Source organism: Salvelinus sp. IW2-2015, linkage group LG1 (assembly GCF_002910315.2).
Source record: "Salvelinus sp. IW2-2015 linkage group LG1, ASM291031v2, whole genome shotgun sequence".
In the NCBI taxonomy this organism is placed as follows: Eukaryota; Metazoa; Chordata; class Actinopteri; order Salmoniformes; family Salmonidae; genus Salvelinus; species Salvelinus sp. IW2-2015.
In genome coordinates this window covers 32,368,823-32,392,279 of record NC_036838.1, presented here as the reverse complement: position 1 = coordinate 32,392,279, position 23,457 = coordinate 32,368,823, and the positions used below count along the sequence as shown (strand labels likewise).

The window sequence follows — 23,457 nt, the reverse complement described above, 5'->3', positions numbered from 1 at the left end:
ACTGAATACAGGTACTGCACAGGTAAAACTGCCCATAAGTTGTCATGAAACAAGCTACTGCTCCAAAATAAATGACATAATGAGTGTGATTTGAAACATTGTATATATAGTATTGCAGTATTGCTACCTCTGAAAAAGGCACTGTAATTCCTATGGAAAAAAAACTTACATTTCACTTGTAACAGTTGCCAATGTAATAATCTTCAATGTATTTAGGCACAAAATGGCTGCCGTGTATCTCTCTGGACCTGAATCTTCTACACCCAACTATACAGGCAGTTACTTACAAAAAGGGACAAGTAAACATCAACACACACCATAACATTACAAACGCACACACACTCGCACAGACAACAAACACAGATCAGAGAAATGTGTCTTGACTTGTCCTCTTCTTTGTCCAGTCACAGTGCATCCTCAACAACAGCTGCTCTCCTATTCTTTGAGGAAGTCAGGTGACCAGAAGTTACATGCCACTGGTTACTTTCAAGTCATTAAATCACAGATAACTCCAATTGTAAAAGTTGATATTACTCGAGGAGGTAGCTCTCGTGCTATTCATAGCCATTTCCATCCCCATTATTGGTTCCTGAACAGCAAAAATAGTCTGTTTTCATCAGTCAAGTGATTTTTCCCATATATAATCAATCAATCATAATGGCACCAAAAAAAGTATATGACCTAAGAAGTCAGATGAGATTATTTATGCCCTCCCTCCCTCCCTCCCTCCCTCCCTCCCTCCCTCCCTCCCTCCTCCCTCCCTCCCTCCCTCCCTCCCTCTTCAGTGGCCTTCCAACTTTTCACATGGACCTCCCACGCTCAGAGCAGTAACACAGGGAGAGGCCACACAGGCACAGTCTATTGACACAGAGTGGTTACAGCACAAACAGGAGGCCAAACGTCCCTCCCAACAGCTCTCAGGGAACAGCTCACAGACAGAGGAACCATTCCATCACTCTCAAGTCGGCCATTCCAAACGTCCAACAATGATAGGCTGAGTTACACTGGAGTTGTGCTAGGAACTATTAGTGCATTGATCTTCACTTGGACAGCATTCAAGGCCCTATTCCAGCTCAATGGAAGGTAGATTCACTATTCAATAGACTCGAACATTGCCTAAATAAGAGCCGAGGCCCTAAAATAGCAGTCTGTAGGGGAGGAGGACTGTGGAGGAGGGACAAGAAACAAGTGGTTGGTCTCCTGCTTGTCCCTCAGTGCATCAGACCCTGATGACTGGTGTAGTGGCGGTGAGGGGCACGGTGGAGCCAGTCTCGTAGTCAAAGTCAATCATGGTGTGGTTGGCAGTGCCCAGGCTGCTGAGCGAGTTGCCTGTGCCCATCTGTCTGTCCCTCAGACTCTGCAGGTAACTCTGAGAGAAGGAATACAGGAGAGAGGGGGAGGAGAGAGGGAACATAATCAGAATCAACCTAGGAATGGGTTCTACACATTGGAATTAAAATACAATAGTTGTGTGTGTGTGTGGTGTGTGGTGTGTGGTGTGTGGTGTGTGGTGTGTGTGTGTGTGTGTGTGTGTGTGTGTGAGACTATCCCACAAGCATAGTAAATCAAGGAACATTTCTCAGGTCCCCACGAAGACAGAGGCTATTTTAGGCTTAGGAGTTAGGGTTAGAATTAGGGTTAGAATAAGGTTTATAATAAGGGTGATGGGTTAAGGATCATGTTTAGGGTTAGGGTTAATTAAGTTTAGGGTTAGGTAAAATAGGACTTTGAATGGAAATACATTTTAGGTCCCCACAAGGATAGTAAAACATATGCTGTGTGTTTCTATGTGTGTGTGTGTGTGTGTTTCTATGTGTGTGTGCGGGACTGACCGGTGCCAGCAGGTCTCCTGCGTAGCGTTTGATGGGGGTAGGCTTGCGACGGTAAGTGCCCTCTTGTCCACCGCTCTGCTGCCGCTTCTTGGCATCTTTCTGCCTGATCCGCATCAACTGGACCCGCTTCTGCCTCCTGCTGATGATGACTGAGAGGAGAAAGAGAGAGGGAAAGGGAGAGGTAGAGAGAGAGACAGGAGAGAGCAAGAGAGKGAGAAAGAGAGGGACGTGTTAACTCACAGTAATTTCTAGTAATTTGGCAGAGCACATGAGAAATTCTTATTTACCCAAAATGTAATATAAACCCTGTTTTATTTGAAATGTCATAAGAATGTTCTCTAAAACCATGAAACCCTTGTAGCAGTTAATAGAACCCATACTCCATATTGAGATAAACAGATGCATCATACTCTACAAAAGGTGTCCTCTACCTCTCATTCTTTCCACAGAGATCCTATAAATCAGCTTCTATATGGAATTCTATGATGCTTACCCTCAGTGTGTGAGAAGCCTTCAGCCGTCAGCTTCCACTGCACCAGCACCCCCATAAAGCTGAGTGTCGGCCAGATTCCCAGGATCACCCAGCTGTACCAGCAGAGCGGCGGCGGTGGCGAAAGTCTCAGGCACTCGTACACGTGGCTGGCAAGCGCCAGCATCTCCACAAAGTAGTCGGCGCACACCGTCATGATGGCTGCCCCGAACACGGACGTAGACAATACGGTGAAGAGCTTCTGCCACTGCAGGGTGAGCACGGCGAACAGCATGCCCGTGCCCAGCAGTGCCCCCAGGGGCACCCAGACGGTGGTGGGGGTGGAGAACTGGTGGGTGACCAGAAGGGCGGCGAGGGCGAGCAGCAGGCCCAGAAGGAGGCCTGTCATGAAGAGGCCCACGGAGCGCACCAGCATGGTGACCAGGCCACACAGCAGGCCGATGCCCAGGCCAATACCCGCCGAGGCCTCCACGCTCAGCTGGGTGTCCAGCACCCGCTCCTTGTGGCACAGCAGAAAGATGATGACTGAGCCAAACATCAGGCCCGACAGGAACATGACAGCTTTGAAGCAGCGGTAGCCTGTGAGAGGAAAGGAGAGAGTGGAGAGAGAATAGTGAGGGAGAGAGGAGAAGGGTAGAGAGGTGAATAGAGGTGGAAGAAAATGAAATAATACTTATGTAGCCCTTTCATAATTAATAAACATTATGTTTAAAAAAAAAACGTTTCTATGTCAAACTATTTTTTAAATATTTCAGTCTTCTGTGATGTATATAAAGTGTAATATTGTGATGCAAACTTAAAATGTAATACACTTCAGCTCTATATCTGACATGGTACAGGTTTCTTCTTTTTTAAGCCCATTTTTTWAACTAGGCAAGTCAGTTAAGAACAAATTCTTATTTACAATGATGGCCTACCGGGGAACMGTGGGTTATGCCTTGTTCAGGGGCAGAACGACAGATTTTTACCTTATCAGCTCGAGGAGTCGATGGTTACTGGCTCAACGCTCTAATCACTAGGCTACCTGCCACCCCATAACCATGTGTGTGAGGTGTATACTTTTGTTTCAAAGTAGATTTGTTTAAGACTACCAAGAAACACTCTGTGTGACCAAGAATTAGCCCACTGCAGTTAAAGGTTTTAATTCACTTCAATGGGAAAGATTAAACAGCTTGAGAAATCTAACTAACAGTAAGGAAATATGCAGGTGATAAATTAGGACATTAAGTTAAAGTTCAATTGCTGAGGCTAGGACACAGCAACAACTATCCAACTGTATAAATGAGAGAATATCAACTGTAAGCAATGTAATTCCGTATAAATGACCCTACAATTAAAACTAATAAGAGAGGTGGTGGTGTTGAGGCTAATTGGGGTGATGATGGGGGATTTGGTGAGAAAAATGACGCCCACCCATAGATTGTGGCGGCTGCTTGGCTGAGGGTGGAGCCCTCTCTCTCTGGGTAATGGTTCTCATCTGGGTGTGAGGGATTGCTCAGTGTGATTAACACACACTACACCATCACATTAGTCTGGGAAATGCTGTCATTAGGTACCAAATGGCCAGATGTCTTTCATTTCTCTCTAATCAGTTACGTACCAATTTGAAAGACAAAATGGGGGGTTTTGCCTTGAGGAATGATGACATGTGGAGGTGATGCATGATTAGCAATGTTGTCAGTGCGGGACTGTATTAAAGACTTTACCGAAGCATACAGAACAATAGACACATGACACAGTATGTCTGGATAGAAAGTACATGTTCCCTGTATCATGTAGCCCACATCATGTCATTTTCTAGTGTACCTTGGGGAACATTGGTATAAGGTAACCTAGGGACATGATGTTTGGTTGTACATTTTCTATATAACACATTAACAGACATATGATACGTCTGATTACACATTCCCATGCTCTGTCATTTTGGTTCTGCCCCATATGGCACCCTATTCCCTACATAGTGCACTACTTTCGATCAGTCCTTTGTCAAAAGTTGTGCAATATATAGGGAATAGTGTGCCATGTGGGATGCAGCCCGTGTTATTGAAGTTTAAGTGTACTCGTTGACGTGACGTTATTGAGGTATGCCTTGACGCCGTGGTGACCTTACCGAAGAAGCAGTAGATGATGCCGAACAGGCAGCACATGGAGCAGATGACGGTAGGGATGACCTCATACTGCCTCTCGATCTCCAGGCTGCAGGCATCCACCTCGGCCAAGCCCTCTCCCACAGACCCATTAGGGTCTGTCATCCTGGGGCTCCAACAGACCAACCAGACCACCAAGGAGACAAGGAGGAGTTGGGGGTTAAAGGTTGGGACTGGAGGATGAGGAGTGATGCTGTTATCTGGAGTCCATCAGAACAGCTTGTGTGCCTGTAAAATGAAAGAGAAAATTCGGATTAAATCATACACTATATATACACAAAAGTATGTGGGCACACCTTCAAATTAGTGGATTCGGCTATTTCAGACACACCCGTTGCTGACAGGTGTATAAAATCAAGCACACAGCCACACAATCTCCATAGACAAACATTAGCAGTAGAATGTCCTTACTGAAGACCTCAGTGACTTTCAACGTGGCAACGTCATAGGATGCCACCTTTCCAACAAGTCAGTTCGTCAAATTTCTGCCCTGATAGAGCTGCCCTGGTCAACTGTAAGTGCTGTTATTGTGAAGTGGAGACATCTAGGAGCAACAACAGCTCAGCTGTGAAGTGGTAGGCCACACAAGCTTACAGAAAAGGACCGCCAAGTCCTGAAGAACGTAGCGCGTAAAAATCTTCTGTCCTCGGTTGCAACACTCAYTACCGAGTTCCAAACTGCTCCTGGAAGTAAAGTCAGCACAATAACTGTTTGTCGGGAGCTTCATGAAATGGGTTTCCATGGCCAAGCAGCTACACACAAGCCTAAGATCACCATGCGTCTGCTGGAGTGGTGTAAAGCTTTCCGCCATTGGACTCTGGAGCATAGAAATGCGTTTTCTGGAGTGATGAATCACGCTTCACCATCTTGCAATCCGACGGACGAATCTGGGTTTGGTGGATGCCAGGAGAACGCTACCTGTCCCAATGCATAATGCCAACTGTAAAGTTTGGTGGAGGAGGAATAATGGTCTGGGATTGTGTTTCATGGTTCGGGCTAGGCCCCTTAGTTCCAGTGAAGGGAAATCTTAATGCTACAGCATACAATGATATTCAAGATGATTCCGTGCTTCCAAATTTGTGGCAACAGTTTGGGGAAGGCCCTTTCCTGTTTCAGAATGACAATGCCCCTGGGCACAAGGTGATGTYCACACAGATATCAAGATCAGTGCGGAAGAACACSTTTGGGATGAATTGGAATGCCGGCTGTGAGCCAGGCCTAATCGCCCAACATCAGTGCTCAACCTCACTAATGCTCGTGGCTGAATGGAAGCAAGTCCCCGCAGCAGTGTTCCAACATCTAGTGGAAAGCCTTCTCAGAAGAGTGGAGGCTGTTATAGCAGCAAAGGGGGGACCAACTCCATACAAATGGCCATGATTTTGGAATGAGATGTTYGACAAGCAGGTGTCCATATACTTTTGGCCATRTAGTGTAGATCATCACARAGCATCACAATGCGTTAAAGTGACCGCTACTTTTTTGTTAGGACTCTCTGTTAGGACTAGAGAAAGAGAAACGGCAAAGAGAACAGAGCAGACCTCTCAACGTAACTTTGCAAACCTACAAATACCGCCTTAGAAGACCTTACCCACAAAACAGAGATTATAGTGGTTAGTTGCAGCGGGACTCCATTCATGCTGAATGACTCAAAAGTTTAACATGTTGCATGTGGAGCACTCCAAAAAAAAACTTCTCCTCACCCCCACTTCAGACCGCTGTTCTTCGAGGCTTCAGGAGAAGTGTGAAATCTGCCGGCCAACTGTGACTTCTCCCTGGTGACTATGCATTTGGGGCCTGCCAGACACTCTGCTAGCCTCCCATGATAACACACAGTACTGTATACAAGCACACATACACCCCGTTGCCATGACTACAGTCTGGTTGAATCACATAAACATGAACAGCCAAATACTCCAGGGACTTCCTTTAGTACCTTGCTGAACCCCCCCCCCCAAAAGTACCAAAATAAATACATCAGTAATGACTATCGGCACATCTTATAGAATAGCTTTTTGCAGAGTACCGGCATTGCTGTGTGTTTGTCTGATCTACTGCATGTAATTATGACAATTATAATCTACATAGCAGCAGATGTCCAGTGTCCACTCAAGTTTGGCATCTATTTAACACCATCCAATTTAGCATACACTTGACCCATTTTCTGTGAGCATATTCAGCACTGATATCATATCAGCACCAAATACCCACTCAAGTTTAATGGGGTCGACGTTGTTTACATTGTTTATCTACAACTCTCCTAAATTGGGCTTGAGGTGTCAGTGTCATACATTTAAACTAGGCTATGTAGTAAAAATGTCTGGGTGAAAGTAAATTACTTAATTAAAAGTGGGGCTACAGACATCGAGTGGTGCTAGTGAGGGGTTAATCAGGCAGCCCCAACCCCCCTCTCAGTCTGCCTGTTGCGGGGGATTGGGGAGGAGGTGTAGGGTCTCATGGCTGAGGGTGGGCCGCTCTCTCTGGGGCTGCTGCCTGGCCTTCTTTATGATCTCACCCCAGTTCCGATCCGATTACAGCAAACTCACGTTCTCAGGCTCAGGACAAAAAACAGTCACGCAGCTGGCTGCCTGCTCTCCTCATCTGCTCTCTCACTTCTCAGTCTCCCCCCTCTTTCCCCTCATCTGTCTTCTGTGTCACCATCTCCCTCCCTCCATTCTCCCAAATGTTCCTTTTACTTTTAAACTCCTCCTTCCTTCTCCCTCTGTCTCTGAGACACATGGCTATACATTATGACCTGGCCATGACTTGACATGGAAAGAATGAGGTCCCAGCTCTCTTGTCCCTTCTCTTTTTCCAGAGCTGGAGGGAGAGTTCTTGCTGCATTCACGTGTCTGCCTCTCGGTCTCTGCCAGATAGTCCTATCTGTTCTGTCTCACTTGTTTTCTAAAGGCCAGAGGAAAAGGAAAGACAAATGATCTGGCCAGCTGAGAGTTCCACAGTCCCACTGGTCTGCTGTGTCTGTGGCACTCCTGAGAGGGTGTGGACAGTATTATGAACGCTTTAGAGTGAGACAGAAATATGATACAGAGAATATGTTCAGCAAATAATGTGCTGTGCAGTCTCGCCCATATTGTGAAGCATGAGGGCWTTTCATCTTGAGGCTATTATGGACTTCTCTTTCATCATGTTCAGTTATGGCGATACGTATAGATTTCGTGGCATTACCTTAAACCTGCCCTAGTCCAGGTTTAAATGCTATACCATGAAATGGTACTATAAAGCCGAAACAAACATCCACTGATTGTGCACAARTCAAAAGATAGAACTTTTGCAAACTATGAAAGATTTTCATCTCCATATCTGATTATAGTCCAAAAAGGTCAAAACACCCTCAGGGAGTAGGGTCACGGCCAGGGACCAGCCATTATTGACTGCGACCCTGGAGCAATTAGGGTTAAGTGCCTTGCTCAACGGCATATTGACAGATGTTTCACCTAGTCGGGTTGTGGATTCAAACTAGCAACCTTTTGGTTACTGGCCCAACGCTCTAACCACTAGACTCCACTCAACTCAAATCAAACACGTGGAAAGCTGTTCTCAGCTGGACCAAAACAAGGAATACAGTAGGAGACGGTTTTAAACGCAAGGGGAGACTGAGATAACTGGTCACAAAAAGTGATTGTTGTGGGTAATCCATCAAGACAAACGACTTGTGCATCTGACCATACACACACTCACAAATTCCCTCACACGTTCGTATTCACACACACACCAACTCTTTCCCACGTCCGTGTGTCTGTCCCCAAATTGTCCCTGTGTGAGTCACAATGGTGGCCAGTGTGAGAGGCCTGGAGAGGCCTGGAGTCCATGCCGCTCAGGGATAATGGAGCCATTATGGGGCGGCACAAAGGCTCTAAGACCCCAGCCGTGACCTCTACTGGCACACACAGCAAAGCATGCTGGGAGAGCGGGGCATACAACATAGAGATGGAGGCAACCAAGGGAAAGGAGGCGGTGTGTGTGTGTGTGTGTGTGTGTACGTACGTGTGTGTGTACGTACGTGTGTGTGTACGTACGTGTGTGTGTGTGTGTTTGCCATTGAGCATGTGGGTGGTTGAAGGATGAAGGGAGTAGATGGGGTCTAGCTGGTAACTGTCCGGAATGCTGATATTGTCACCCATTCTCACAAAATAAGGAGGAAGTGACGTGGCTCCATGTCTAGTCTTGGAGCTCTTGGGGGCCAAGGCGCAGAAGTAGAAGTTGAGAAATACTCTCTTCGATACATTTTGATGAAGTATATATTGAATGACCTCATTACAATATAACATTTCTCGGTGTTGTCATGACAACGGGCTCCCGAGGCACTGCATCTCAGTGCTAGAGACGTCACTATAGACCCTGGTTTGATTCCAGGCTGTATCACAACCGGCCGTGATTTGGAGTCCCATAGGGCGGTGCACAATTGGCCCAGCGTCGTTAGGGGTTGGCCGGGGTAGGCTGTCATTGTAAATAAGAATTTGTTCTTAACTGACTTGCCTAGTTTTTAAAAAAGTATACAGAGATAAACAAAAAGCAAATGTTTTAGTGGTAAGCCTCACAGTCACACGTATAGATGACTGAGCATGTTGGTATAAAATAACCTTGGAACAAATTACTTTACAATGTTGTCTGACAAACACCAGGAAGGGAGGGACAGAGGGTGGGACGGGGTTAGCTCAAGCCACAACAGCTGAGAGACAGACAAGACCATGCCCGGGTTCCCCACATAGCTAATTGGGTGTGTTTAATTAACCACTGAGGGCGTTGCTGGGGTGTGAGAAAGGTCAGGGATTCCAAGGTGCTCTGGCTTTAAGGCAGGGGGCAGCTGAGAATTCAACGTTAGAGGCCATCTGTTTTGGGGCACAGGTTGGCACATGTGTGACTGTGCCATGTGCCATGGTCTCCCCTTGACTGGGCATGATGCCCGTGGGTTTACAGCTACCCCCCTTTACAGCTGCAGCTATAAACATAATCCTYCATGACCACTAATGCCAAAAACCGTGCCCACCGTGTCCTGCCCAAAGACTGGCAGTGGAGACTGGAGAACAGTCTGGACATGATGGGAGCAACACACTTCATGGCGTCCATCTTGTACCAACTGTGGTTGCCTAAGAGAAACATGCGTGGATTCATGCACACTTGTTGACATGGTTGGAATATTGTCCTGACCATGGCTGCCTCCTAAAGCGAACTATAAGAACAAATAACATAGATACATGCATATGTTTYCACACTAGGTTATTGGGTTTCCTGACCCTCCAGCCACAAGGCCGGAAACTTTAACCTCAAACCTCTGACCCCTAACCCCACTTCCCCCTCTGCTTTCTCATTGGCAGGAAGCTGTGGCCCAGAAGAGGAAGTGGAGATCAGTGGCAGGGCTGTTTTGGAGGTGACCCTTCCCTGAGGGAAGGAAGCAGAGCAGGAAGAGCAGAGTTGGATTTGGAGGCTGGAGCATCAACACCAACACTGATTATCTGACTAGTTAAATCTAGTTTCACGTTTCAAAGTTTATTCGCCGTAAAACAGTACAGTGAAATGATTACCTTGAGAGCTCTTTCCCAACAATGCAGTGATAATAATAATAGAAAATAGAATAAAACATTACAATTCAAATAAAAACCACACAAGAACTACAATGTGAGTTAAAGAAACATGAGAATGCAAGTATATACAGGTCAGTGCCAGTACCTTATTCAATGTGCAGGGTTACTGGAGTGGTTGAGGTGGGTTTATACATAAAAAGTGACTGATAGTAGGGCCAAAGACACTTTTAAATGTTTACAATGTTTTGACTGAAGCGCACTTGGTTCAGTCTTAACTTTAAAAAATTCTAACTTATGGGCGATTCCCGATATATACAGTATCTAGATTTTTGATAATGTTTTCTCTAAATAAGTCTTGTTGTACAATTAAAGGTCAAATTCACTGAATTTCAAACAGTCAGCAATAATCTCATGAATTCAGGGCTTGTGAAATTATACCTAGGCCACAACCAATAATCCCTGATCTGGCTTTCAAGTCTGTCTATGAAAATGTTATTTTTGTTACAAATGTAACCAGACCCACGCACAATGCACATCCACTAATAATGACTAACTTCTGGTAGCAGACACTATAGAAAAATAACACAGGACTCATAAACAATCTCTCAAACACAAGCCCCCTGCTAGTGAGTAGCCAGCGAATCTTTATATTTCACCCTTCTGTGTGTCTCCAACTGTTTGAACAGCATGCCTGTCCACCTTTTTCAGATGCTGAAATCAAGTGGCCTACCTTATTTCTCAGGAGAACRAGTTGACAATTACTTAGATAAKTGTGTTTTATGCTTATAGCACATGTATAAAACACAGACTAAAATGCTAGTCTTTGGCTAAAATGCTGCTGGCGCTAGGTGATAAACTGAGCATTCCTTTTCCAGAATCAATGTTCATTGATACTGCTGTTTTAGAAGTCTGCTCGGTGCGTAATTTCAGGAGTTGAGACATAAAAAGGGTATCGTTAGAAAGGTTAACTTCTCCTCTATTACAGTAAAATAATGTTTTAATGTCTTTCAGTGTCCATATGACCGCTTGTCAGAGAGGAAGAAGTGATCTCTCATCTTTGTTGTTGGCAGGGCTGGGGTTGTGTGTGTGTGTGTGTGTGTGTGTAAATGGGAAGGTGCACAGTCACAGCAGAAGGGGCGAAGGAGACAAGCCTAAATAGAGAACAAGCGGACATAAACGCTTTTTTACTTATTTAAAAATTATAAATGTATATAACTAAATTCTTACCATAAAGGCATTTGGAATACTCCTCTAAAATATTAATTCATTGATTCGATAAATCGCCCAGCCCTAACTGGTAGTAGGATTTACATGTAAACAGGGCTGAAAAGTGACTAGTAGCAGGAATATATAAAAACGTATGATACACTAAGAAAAAAGGGTTCCAAAAGGGTTCTTCGACAAAAGAGATAACTCTTTTGGGTTCGACTTATAACTCTCTGTGGAACGGGTTCTTTAAAGGGTTCTACTACAGGGACAGCCGAAGAACCCTTTTAGGTTCTAGATAGCACCTTTTTTCCTCTATAATATACTAATGGTAATACTGTATATACATGTAAACAGGAGTAATTGTGACCAGTAGCAGGATAAATAATGTTATTGGCAATCAATAATCAATGGGCAGCAAGCAGCGTAATGGAGAAATAAATGTAATCAATAATCACTTTAGCAGCAGCGTAGGTTGTGTCTGAGTGGGTAAAGACCTGTGGATGGACATAAAGTCAAGTGTGGATAGTCTGTGGGAGAGGGAGAGCAGTAGTTGTTAGCCACGGCCAGGGGATAGAAGCTGTTTAGAAACGTGGATCCAATAGGTTATAGGGTATAGCTCCAATAGGATCACAACATAACAGACTCGTAGTAGTAGTAGTAGACCCATAGTAGTTCTGTGATAGTGTTTTGAATGCCTTGGCTATAACAACACGTTGACCATGGGTTCAGCTGCATTTGTTTTTGTCAGTTATCAGCTCTAAACAATTCAAATAAAACACTCCACATGTTCAAAATTATCTCGGAACTGATAATAATGATTGTGTTTATATGGGCCTTTCATTCATGGATCCAGATGCACTCACTCATGCTCTAATGTCTGAGACACGCTTTGATATCAACATTCACAGCCTAGTGGCAGAAACAATGAGAGAATGCTCTCTGGCTCGCAACTTGAACACAACTTGTGGTCAAATAGGTCAAATACACTCGCTGGGTAGATTAACAAATTCTCCTGAATTTGAATAACCCCTCTCACTGACCTGTCTGATCCTTTACTTTCATGTTGAAACCTGGTCACTAATTATTTATAATCAAATCAAATCCAGTAATGAAAGACATGTTGATCTATGATGCACCAAGACCTCTTCCATTTTGTTCTTATAAAGTCAAATTGCTGCACAAAATAGACCTTGTCATGGCTAAATTGATCTTGTCGTTCTTGAGGAATGCTAGAGGCAGTCCTGACAAGTGAATGGCTGTTTTGAGCAGAGAAGGAAAACATGAAAATCCCATTTTTTAATCAGGCTGTTCCAGTCTGGAGCTCATTTGACAGGAAATGAAGGGACAAGACTCGTTCATCATTCCATCTCCAAAACAAGGAGAAAAGGAGATGCACTCCACATGAGATCTGACAGTGTTTGACAGTGGTCTACTGAGAGACAGCCACAAACAGCTTCGCTTTTATCTCTTATAAGGCAAAGAATGGACACTATGTTGTATTGAGGAGAAACATAAATACCAAGGTTACAAGTTATTAAGTGAATTTTCTCCCCCCAAAAATGTATCATGAGTGGTAAACCACAGATCTATGATAACCTTTACTCATCCACGCTGACTAAGGAAGGAAATTATTCATCTGAACATGAAACGAGAATGGAATGAATGACCTACTAGTCCTAAAGACCTCCTTTCACATCCTCGCATTCAGACTAGTTTTTTCTGAAGTTGGTGATAAAGCCAGAGCTCGCCATCATTCTCTCTCAGACTGTCTCGGTCTCTCTCTTCTCTCTAAATCTCTGACCAGTCCCTCTCAAACAACACTTTGTTCCTCAAGAGTAAATGAGGCAGAGGGGAGCCTTGCAGTGATTTTGGCACCGTGGCACCCCTTCCTACATGCCTCCATTCAGCCAGGCTTGGCCGAGAGCTCTCCCCATGAATGTCCCCACTGTTTTCTGGACCCTACAGTGCTCTCCAAAGAGCGAGAGAGAGCGAGAGAGAGAGAGCGAGAGAGCGAGAGAGCGAGAGAGCGAGAGAGCGAGAGAGAGCGAGAGAGAGAGAGAGAGAGCGAGAGAGAGAGAGAGAGAGCGAGAGAGAGCGAGAGAGAGCGAGAGAGAGAGAGAGCGAGAGAATGTAGGCTGTAAACCCTTCAGAAAGTAGTAATTACAGAGTGAGAATGTATAGAAAGTGATTTGAGGGGCAGTAAGTTTACAACAAGGCCTAACACTGACATGCACTCTAAGACCATACACACTGACCTTTCAAACATGTGCAGATGTTACAAAATATCAAACCTCTGTAAAGTCATCATAAAATATCATACATCACTATCCAACCCCCCAAACCATTTGGTATTTTATTAGGATCCCCATTAGCTGTTGCGAAAGCAGCAGCTACTCTTCCTGGGGTTCAAACAAAAACATAAAACATGACCTAATACAGAACATGAATAAACAAGAACAGAACTACATATAATTAAAATGTATCTACTTTCAGACTCCTATGTAGCCTATACATTTCTTCACTTGCCAGACAAGCCAGTACCTGTGAAAACTGTCTCCGATGGTGTACACATCTTTTATATTATGTCTGAATGAGTTCCCAGGAAACCCACTGTTTAACACATGGTCTAACACAGTCTAACATACTGTATAGCCCTTTAAATATTCAAATAGTTTAACAGGCTCAGAGAGAGTTCCTATTCTCCATCAAGCCCTTCCACTCCACGCTTGCCTTTGAGAAAAGTCCGGACAATGAAGGCCTTTCAACTCTGATTGTAGAGAGCTCCTTATAAAAAAGGGAAAAAGCGTACAGTAAGTGGAGTAACAGAGAAACAATGAGAGGCCTTTTCGAGAGGCAGAGTCACGTGTGTATGATATAAGCGGACACACAAGTAGGCACACCCCTACTTCCACGCACGTTTCAACACAACTCCCACTAACACCCAGACAGACTTGGAGATTCAAGGCACAGGCACGCGCGCACACACATACACACACACCCACACCCACACACCCACAAAATATACAAGCTCCAATCCACACATTCTAATTATCCCCACCCATGCGCATCAAGAATTCCATGTTTATACAAACTGGGAAGCATTTTTCTACAGACTGGCAATGTGAATGTAGTTCAGAGCCAGATATTCCCTCCATCTCCATTATATTTCCAATCAGTTGTTAAATAGCCTACAAGTGGAATAGGCTATAATAACAATATCTGATTATTTGGATAGTAAATGTAGTGTACTTATCATTAAAGTAAAAGGGTGATGTGGGGTCTTTGTGAGAGCAAACATCCAACATAAGAATTAGGTCTACACGTCACACAGTTTATAGCCACGAGACTAGAAAGGATTTAAGACATAATGATATAGAGAGTCATTACAAGGCCAGATTAGATGGAGTACGAGGGAGTCACTATGAACACAAAAACCACTGAGTGGATGTCTAGCCACAGCAAGTGGAAAATATTCACCTAAATGTTGAGGTCAGTCAGGTTTGAATGTTTTTACGGCAAAAAAAAATGTACCCCTTTTTTATCGTATCCAATTGGTAGTTACAGTCTTGTCTCGTCGCGGCAACTCCCGTATGGACTCGGGAGAGGCGAAGGTCGAGAGCCGTGCGTCCTCCGAAACACAACCCAACCAAGCCACACTGCTTCTTGACACCATGCCCACTTAACCCGGAAGCCAGCCGTACCAATGCGTCGGAGGAAACACGTGCACCTGGCGACCGTGTCAGCAGGCACTGCGCCCGCCCCGCCACAGGAGTCGCTAGTGCACGATGGGACAAGAACATCCCTACCAGCCAAACCCTCCCTTAACCCGGACGACGCTGGGCCAATTGTGTGTCGCCCCATGGGTCTCCAGGTCACGGCCGGCTGTGACAGAGCCTGGACTCAAACCCAGATTCTCTAGTGGCACAGCTCTAGTGGCACAGACCACTGCGCCACTCGGGAGACCCAGGTTTGAATGTTAAACTGTAATAGCTCATCTCAAATATTGCATATATTCGTGGAACTCATCTCTTTAGCTGTCAAGGGTCTGGACAAGTCCACAACATTCTGCTGAGGTAATGTTCAAATCTAACGGCACTGTAAATGTTAGCCTGCTAAGTTAAGCTACTATCTGTAAGTAACAGTTGAATGGTCCTTGTATAAATGTATCTGAGTTGAGAGTTTAATCAAAATGATACTGAGTTGCAACTCCTTTTGCTCTCAGAACAGCCTCAATTTGTTGGGGCATGGACTCTACAAGGTGTCAAAAGTGTTCCACAGGGATGCTGGCCCATGTTGACTCCAATACCTTCCACAGTTGTGTCAAATTGGCTGGATGTCCTTTGGTTGGTGGACCATTCTTGATTCACATGGGAAACTGTTGAGCATGAAAAAAACAGCAGCGTTTCGGTTCTTGACACACTCAAACCAGTGTGCCTGGCACATACTACCACACCCCGCTCAAAGGCACTTAAATATTTTGTCTTGCCCATTCACCCTCTGAATGGCACACATACACAATCCATGTCTCAATAGTCTCAAGGCTTAAAAATCCTTCTTTAACCTGTTTCCTCCCCTTCATCTACACCGATTGAAGTGGATTTGACAGGCAACATCAATAAGGATCATAGCTTTCACCTTGATTCACCTGGACAGTCTATCTCATGAAAAGAGCAGGTGTTCCTTATGTTTTGTACACTCAGTGTACATATTACTTGCGGTAACAGCTAGACTATCTACTGTAGCGTGGAGTGGGGAGGAGTGATGGGCCTTGAAGGGTTCACTATCCCACACAGCGTCTCTGTATCTCTGGTCTCTGCCACTTCCAGGTCAGCTCTGTCATTTACAGCAGCGCAGAACTGCTCTTTTATTCCACCCAACGTCTGTCTGTCTGGTGCCAGGGTATAATTGTACCTCCTTATGGTCTCTCACCGTCCTAAAATATCTCCCATAACCCCTCCTTTGTGTACACTACAAAGTTTCTCTGGCATCCTCTTAGACAAAAGAAAACAACATCACCCAATACTTTGAGTCTATGAATGGGTGTGAGTGGAACTCCAAAAACCTGCGCTACCCCTCTTTTAGGTACACGGCTGGGTTAATGAGACAACAGGTCTCTTCCAAACCCAAATACTTCTCCACCGCCCCTCCTAGGCTAACGCTACAGAACGAGACTCTGTCCATCTCCCGGCCTAACCCACAACAAGCATCTCCTCCTGCCAACAAGGTTCAACATAGACTCTATTTCCAGGCTTTCTTAACTGTAGAGGCTCGTTTGTGGGAGATCCTAGTGTGGTCAAGTGTATAAATACACTCTGCCAGTGCAGGACCAACACAGTCAAGTACAGTAGAGTATAGGCTACTCCAGGGCAGTATATTGCCTAAACCAGGCTTTGGCTTGCCTTGGCTGGGGAGGCAGGTAGCCTAGTGGTTAGAGCATGGACTAGTAACCGGAAGGTTGCAAGATCGAATCAACGAGCTGTCGTTCTGCCCCTGAACAAGGCAGTTAACCCCCTGTTCCTAGGCCATCATTGAAAATAAGCATTTGTTCTAGTTGCCTAGTCAAGTAAAGGTAAAAAAAAAAAAAAGATTGCCTTGGCTTGTAGAGCCATGCCTAACAACCATGGGATATGATGAAAATCAGGACTGTAACTCATTCCGTATTTGATAACTACGTTGTATTAGACGACTATGCTGCTGCTAAAATTATTTTCGATTAGGACAAACACATTGTAGGGGAGAGTTGAGCAGCCCTTGTTTCTAGGAAATCATACACAAAATTCATAATTTGACCACATTTTTAGGAAGAGGTCATCATTTCATGGAGTCTTTGAAGGAAAAAAAAGCCATGAAAAAAGTGGAGCAAGTTAGGTCCAAAAAAACAATTTTCACAAACTCAAATTAATTTATAGAGGTTTCATGATGCTTGTATCTAAACCAAAGTGAATCATTTAAAGATTGTTCTATCTATACAGCTTCAATATGAGGTCCTTAATAACCTAGCATGAAAAGGCACCCTTGTAGCTGTGTGGGGTAATATAGTCAAAATGGTTGCCTTGGGGTAAGTTGAGCCAATGGTTGAGCTAATGGCAAATTGAAGCGTTTTCTTCCCAGGTATAATGCAAGGCATTATCCCTGGTATGATGTAACAACAGAGCCTGGGCCTACGTTAAAAGTGTTTTAAAAAGTACTAAGTGTTTGTTAGGTGTTAAGCCTGTGTTAAAAGATGCTTAAAATTATTTAAAGACAAAAAAGCAATTGTGATTTTGTTGAATTGTGTTTGGGAAATAAAGACAGACATGGTTTTAAAAAAGGTAGCGGTAATATTTCATTCAGTAAAGAAATGTGTACGTGGCTTAACTTACCCCATTCCCGGAGTGAGTTGTGCCAAGAGACAAGCTATGTTTTCAAAACTGTTACGTTTACATGAATTGTGATTATTTCCAGGGATACACAACATCCTGTAATATATGTAGATATCTTTGTTAGAAAGAATACTGATAACACTTTATTTGGATAGTCCATCTGTAGATACTCTACAGACTATCAGTAACATTTCAACTATCTACTAACCCTAAACCTAGCCCTAACCTGACCCTAAACTTAACCCTTACCCTAGCCCTTATTCTAAACCTAACCATAACCTTAGCAATCAGTTTCTTATCAACAGAGAGTTTGTTGATAGAATGAACATCTACAGATAGACAACCCGGACTCTCCAAATAAAGTTTGACCAGAACACTATGTTTCCATTGATTACTATATTGATGACTATATATTTCCATTGATGCTGAATGTAAAAAATTGCTAAAAATACCCCACTCTCCCCTACTGTGACTGGTAGTCAACACTTCATATAGTGTGATAACATACAAGAACACTGCAGCCTCGACTGCTAGCTTAAATACTGTATCACTGAGGCTTTTCTCTATCAGAACTCAAGCCGATAAAGTAGCTGAAATCCACATTACAGTACTACTGTGTCCCCTCTCTGAATTGCAAGGGGTTTAAAGTGAAAGGAGCAAGCGGAGGGGTTAAACCAGGAATTAGGGGTAATCCCAGACACTTCTGAGGTACTGAGGTAGAACAGCAGGAGACAGAGACATGTGGCCAGCCAGAGTAGGAATGCTAATCTGGGTTTTAGTCAAGGGTTCAGAGGATGGAAACATGGATCAAGTCATTGCACAGTGACAGGATATTACTGTACTATGAAGGCCTGCGCTTCCAAACAGAGCTAGCCTTGTTTTTCTGAGCTCTTGTCCAGTGACCTAGCTACTTGAAGGTCTGTGACACAAAGAAACTAGACAGTGAGACGGATTGAGGAGTAGAGAGTGTTGGGATTCTTGAGACACAGTTTAGAATGTTACTTGGCATTATAATCAATTAAATGCATCTGGTGGTAAACATTATCATGTGAGAGACTGCCCTTGTCTGCTTATTCAAGGACGTCTGCTCTGTGCAGTCATTACTTCCAGTTTTACCGTAACCAATTTTACAATGCGGATATCCAGACCCAGAACACGTCTATGAAGAGAGGTCCCTGTACATGATAAGAAACAAAAAGTTAGAGGATCTATCAATCACAGGCCTGAAATAGCCTGATGCTGAGAACACCAAACAGGCTTGTCAGACCATGGAAAGTTCAACTTCAACAAACTTTCAGTTCTACATTATCTCAAAACTGCCAACTCAGCAGGTCCTACCGAGTGGAGCAGCGGTTCAARGCACTGCATCACAGTGCTTGAGGTGCATGGCTCTCGACCTTCGCCTCTCCCCGAGTCCGTAGGGGAGTTGCAGCGATAAGACAAGACTGTAACTACCAATTGGATATTGTGGCGAAAAAGGGGTAAAAGTACAATATATATCTATATAAAAACTGCCAACCACACAAAAAGGGCCAGGATATCCAACTGCGTTACAGATCAACAGGACAGGGAGCGTGCCTCGGATGCTGCACTCTCCAACCCCCTCACTGATGGTATACCACTTTCCCAGGCTTTGCAACAGCAGTCTTATTTAAACACCACCTCTCCCCGCCCCCTCACTCCTCCTCAATCCTCCTACAGATGAAGAGACGCTAAGCTAACGTTGAGACCTTTCAACTCTCTGACTGTTCATGTTGTTGGCCGGAACAAACGAGCCTCGGCAGGGTTGACCTCTGCTACCACAGCTGATGGTCTATAATGGGGGTGTGGAGTGGACAGTCAGTAAAGACAGTAGAGTAGAGGACTTTTTTACTTCACATGGACACCACCAGTAGAAGAGTTTCCACAATAAGGCCTGACTGACCAATGACTATGATGAATAACATAGCCTTCACTAAGTCAGGGCTACAATAAGGCCAGACAAGTGTGTCTCTCCTCTTACCTCTCCATTCTGACCCTGTTTCAATCCTGGTCCTTAAGCAGGGCTGACGCCATGCAGGTTGAAAATATTGTCAACCTGTTCACCCTGGAAATACCCTGGGATAAAAATGCCAGTGTGAAAATGGCTATTGGAGAAAACCATGGATGGATTTCCAGTCGCTATACATCTCACCTATGTACTCTCAAATCAGTGGAGGTGAGTGAAAGTAGACAATCAGGAAATGAAAGTAGTTCAGAACATCTGGGGTCTTCTTTCTAGCCAGACAGAATTGGGGAATTAGGACATCCCTGGTGGCTGAGGCTGAGACGGGCCCCTCCTGAGGTCAAGCCCAAGGCTGCTGGTTGGGGGACCCAGAGAGTGATGATGAGTGCTTCAGCGCTAATTAAAAGGTAAGAGTGGAAAAACAGCTCATCCACAGTACACTACAGGCCTTCAAGGACTAGGAGTTAAATAACACACCCCAACATTTACCGTCTGCTCTTTCCTCCTCTCTTTGATCTGCCTCTCTCTCTCTCCGGAGTTGGGAAGGGCCCCYATCTCTGCATTTTCCCAGAGTGGTTGAGGCAAAGCCATCTGGCCCTAGCTAGTCGACTGGCTTTTTTTGTAGAGGGAGGGGGGGGGGGCAAGCTGGGGGATGTGGGAGAGAGCATTGAGGGGGGTGTAACTAGAGACGCTGTGTGACTCCTCTGCCACGGAGGGACCCCCCCCAAAAAAAGCAAGGTGTAACTATAGCTAACAAGGAGAAAATACATAACAATGCTTATCTGGTCAATAAGATCAGGCATGCGCATCTGATCATGATAACAGTTGTTAAGATAACAAGCAATCAATTTCAGGCTTTTCTCCATACAAAGGCTAACTGCCCAAGTTGTTTACATTGTTATCTTCTGTCTGATAGCCCAATAGGTTCTACTGAAATTATCTTGAGACAGAGCCCAGACATTAATTTACTGGAGAGTGACATCAAAAGAATATGATAAATTACTGAATGAATAAAACAAAAATGCAAGTTTAACCTATACTTACTCTATGGAATTAATTATTAAAATCATGTTGTTACCTTTTAAGAAGGGTGTACAGTCACTAAAACAAGTTTATGAGCATCCCACAGCAGACTTATTCAAACAGCAGGGGAAATATACAATGTAACAGAAGAAGCTCTTCTACAGGAACTAACTACACTGTTATATTTCACAGGAGAATTCTGTTACATTGGATATTCCTCCTGGTGTTTGAAGGAGCCTAAAGTTGATACATTGAATTGTCTGCGGTGGAAGGATAATGGGCTGTAATTTACAATAATTAATTTATGCTGTACAAAAGAACACTTACCGACTGCGAGCGGCTATGTTTCCGTGAGAATTGTCAGTCACGAAAACAACGGAAAACAAAAGAACATCGAAGCAGCAGTGGAAAAACAGGTTCCTATGCACATACAGGGAGCACAAAAAAAGTCCCTCCACTGTTTTTACAACAAAAGTCGGCTATTCAAAAGGAATCAGCCACGTTCTCGTATTCTTCAATAACGGTGTCCAAAATTAAATCGGTCGGGCGTTATTTACACTCTCAACGGATGAGCTTGCGTGAACTTCAGCTCTTGGTTGATCATGTTTATTCATAAATCCCATGGCATTGTATTAACAATCTGTCAGTTGGCGAGCTAGTCACGTCTGTAAAAAGTTAGCTACAGCGAGCCAAATGTCTCTCCCTTTACCCCTTTTCCTTTACACGCCACCGCTTCCCTCTCCCTGACGTGACGTGGACTGTATATCGATACCCAAGGGGATCTAGTTCTCTCGAGCTCTAAACTACTTTATTTTAAAATAGTATTTTTCTCCACGAGAGAGTCGCTCTCTCTCCCCTCCAACGTCCAGCCAACAGCTGAAAACGCTTGACATCATAGTCAACGCCAACAGACCATCTGGTATTGCCTGTTGCATTCAAATTTGGGACTCGAAGGGGGAGGTGGAGGCAGGCTAGGCTTAGATGGGATTGAGTTTGTCTTCAACAATAATAACAATAATAATAATTGAGAATAGATTATAGAAAATATAGAAACAATTATAGATAATAGATAGGCTATAATATATAATAAATGTGTAATCATTTACAGTAGGCCTACTGCACTTGTGTGTGTAAGAGAGACGTTTTCAATAGAGACGATTTTCTAATTGGGTGATTTGAACACAAACAATGTAAGCGACAAGACAATAAATTAGGAACAGGCAGGGGATCCTGCTTGCACATGGGGGGATGGAGGGAGATATTGGCAAAATACCCCACCTCCCAACAATCAAAAATCAACAGATAATGTAACACTTTTCATGACAAACCTCAACCCTGTTCCAAACTATACCACCACCACCCTCCTACTACACCTGGCCATAGCAGCCTTATCACCAGTACCTTTATTACATTGAGGACTCTAACCCTTAACCCCTTTCTCGTGACCTGGGGTTAATCTGTCTGAAAACCAACTGATTATAAATCAGTCACCCCACTGAAACAAAGCCTTACAACTTTTGCTTTCCAAAATGTCCTCTGGTTGTATATATTCATCTTGTTTTTAGGGGAGCAGTGTTCAAGGACGCAATATAATTTAAACTGAATTGTCTTTATTCACAACCAATTTTAAGACAAATATAAGTAAACCTAGAACATCGCATTTCCGTGAGTCATTTCTACATTTTCCTAAATAAAACATCAAACTCAAGACATCTGCAGACAATGACGTACTGTATTGTTCAAGAAGCTGAAGTACAGTATCATTCTGTGATCAGTATTTGATTGTAGTGTAGGTGTCGTCATTGTAATATTAAACCCTCATCTCTCTGTTCTGCAATGTTTATAAAGGTCTGTGGCTGGATTTACTTCACCTGGGTTTGTCTTGAAGCTATGTCATTCTGCATTCTTCTCTTTCAGCTCTGTACAGTCCTGGGGTTCTAGTGCCATTACAGACAGGCAGCATGGCCAGACGTAGTCTATAGTGGGTCGACACGTTGGAGCAGTAGGTTGGTGTTCTGTACTGTAGCCTATACACATGGCACACATATGGGTACATAAGAAGGGGGATTTGATGTTCATATTTACAAGGCATTCTGTTTGACTGGAGGTGCAAAGGCTTTGAACTGCATATAAAACAGCTTTTCTGTACTGCACGGGGAGGTGGGAAGTTCAGTAAACTTAAAGAGTAAATGAGTTCATGAGGGAACAGAACACTTCTAGAAAGAAAACAGCTAGATAACATCCCCACTTCTTGAAAATATCCTCTTTTATACCTTTACACATTCTTATAGACACCAGTTGACTTTCACACTTTTTAAAAACCTTTATTTAACTAGGCAAGTCAATTAAGAACACATTTGTATATACAATGACAGCCTGCCAAGAGGCAAAAGGCCTCCTGCGGGGACGGGGGCTGGGATTAAAAATAAAAATGTATGACAAAACACACATCATGACAAGAGAGACACCACAACACTACATAGAGACCTAAGACAACACCGCCGCATGGGAGCAACACATAACACAGCATGGTAGCAACACAACATGACAACAACACGGTAGAAACAACATGGCAGCAGCACATGGTAGCAGCACAAACATGGTACAAACATTGTGTTGTCTGTGCCTAACAAAGTGCAAATAGGTAGAGACAACACATCACACGAAGCAGCAACAAGTGTAATTAAGAGTGTCCATGATTGAGTCTGAATGTAGAGATGGATATAAAACTGTCCAGTTTGAGTGTTTTTTTGCAGCTCGTCCCAGTCGCTAGCTGCAGCGAACTGAAAAGAGGAGCGGCCCAGGAATGTATGTGCTTTGGGGATCTTTAACAGAATGTAACTGGCAGAACGGGTGTTGTATGTGGAGGA

General features: G+C 44.0%; 1 protein-coding gene and 1 long non-coding RNA gene across 3 annotated transcripts in view; one reads left to right on the top strand and one right to left on the bottom strand.

Moving 5' to 3' along the window:
* Positions 1-775: 775 nt before the first annotated feature.
* Positions 776-22,520, bottom strand: LOC111965558 (transmembrane protein 198). Of its 2 annotated transcripts, none has more exons than XM_023989722.2 (5): positions 22,459-22,520; positions 4,433-4,697; positions 2,326-2,901; positions 1,833-1,981; positions 776-1,369 (listed from the first exon to the last, which is right to left on the bottom strand). In XM_023989722.2, the coding sequence occupies exons 2-5, from the start codon at positions 4,572-4,574 to the stop codon at positions 1,220-1,222; spliced, it is 1,017 nt and encodes a 338-aa protein (XP_023845490.1). In that variant the 5' UTR covers positions 4,575-4,697; positions 22,459-22,520; the 3' UTR covers positions 776-1,219. The 2 variants fall into 2 exon arrangements, with proteins under 2 accessions (XP_023845490.1, XP_023845486.1); XM_023989718.2 differs by lacking the exon at positions 22,459-22,520 and adding an exon at positions 20,915-21,491.
* The window catches only part of LOC139027965 (uncharacterized), a 140,291-nt gene continuing 125,513 nt past the window's right edge, over positions 8,680-23,457 (top strand). The window contains exon 1 of the long non-coding RNA XR_011480091.1: positions 8,680-8,902. This is a non-coding gene — a long non-coding RNA (uncharacterized lncRNA). The remainder of the gene's footprint in view (positions 8,903-23,457) is intronic.

Excerpts from the sequence above, each read along its gene's own strand:
- LOC111965558 (XM_023989722.2), bottom strand. The coding sequence starts at position 4,574 with ATGACAGACCCTAATGGGTCTGTGGGAGAGGGCTTGGCCGAGGTGGAT. Across the intron at positions 1,982-2,325 it reads AGGCTTCTCACACACTGAGG|TCATCATCAGCAGGAGGCAG; the intron begins GTAAGCATCATA and ends TTCTCCTCTCAG. Across the intron at positions 1,370-1,832 it reads CAGGAGACCTGCTGGCACCG|AGTTACCTGCAGAGTCTGAG; the intron begins GTCAGTCCCGCA and ends TCCTTCTCTCAG.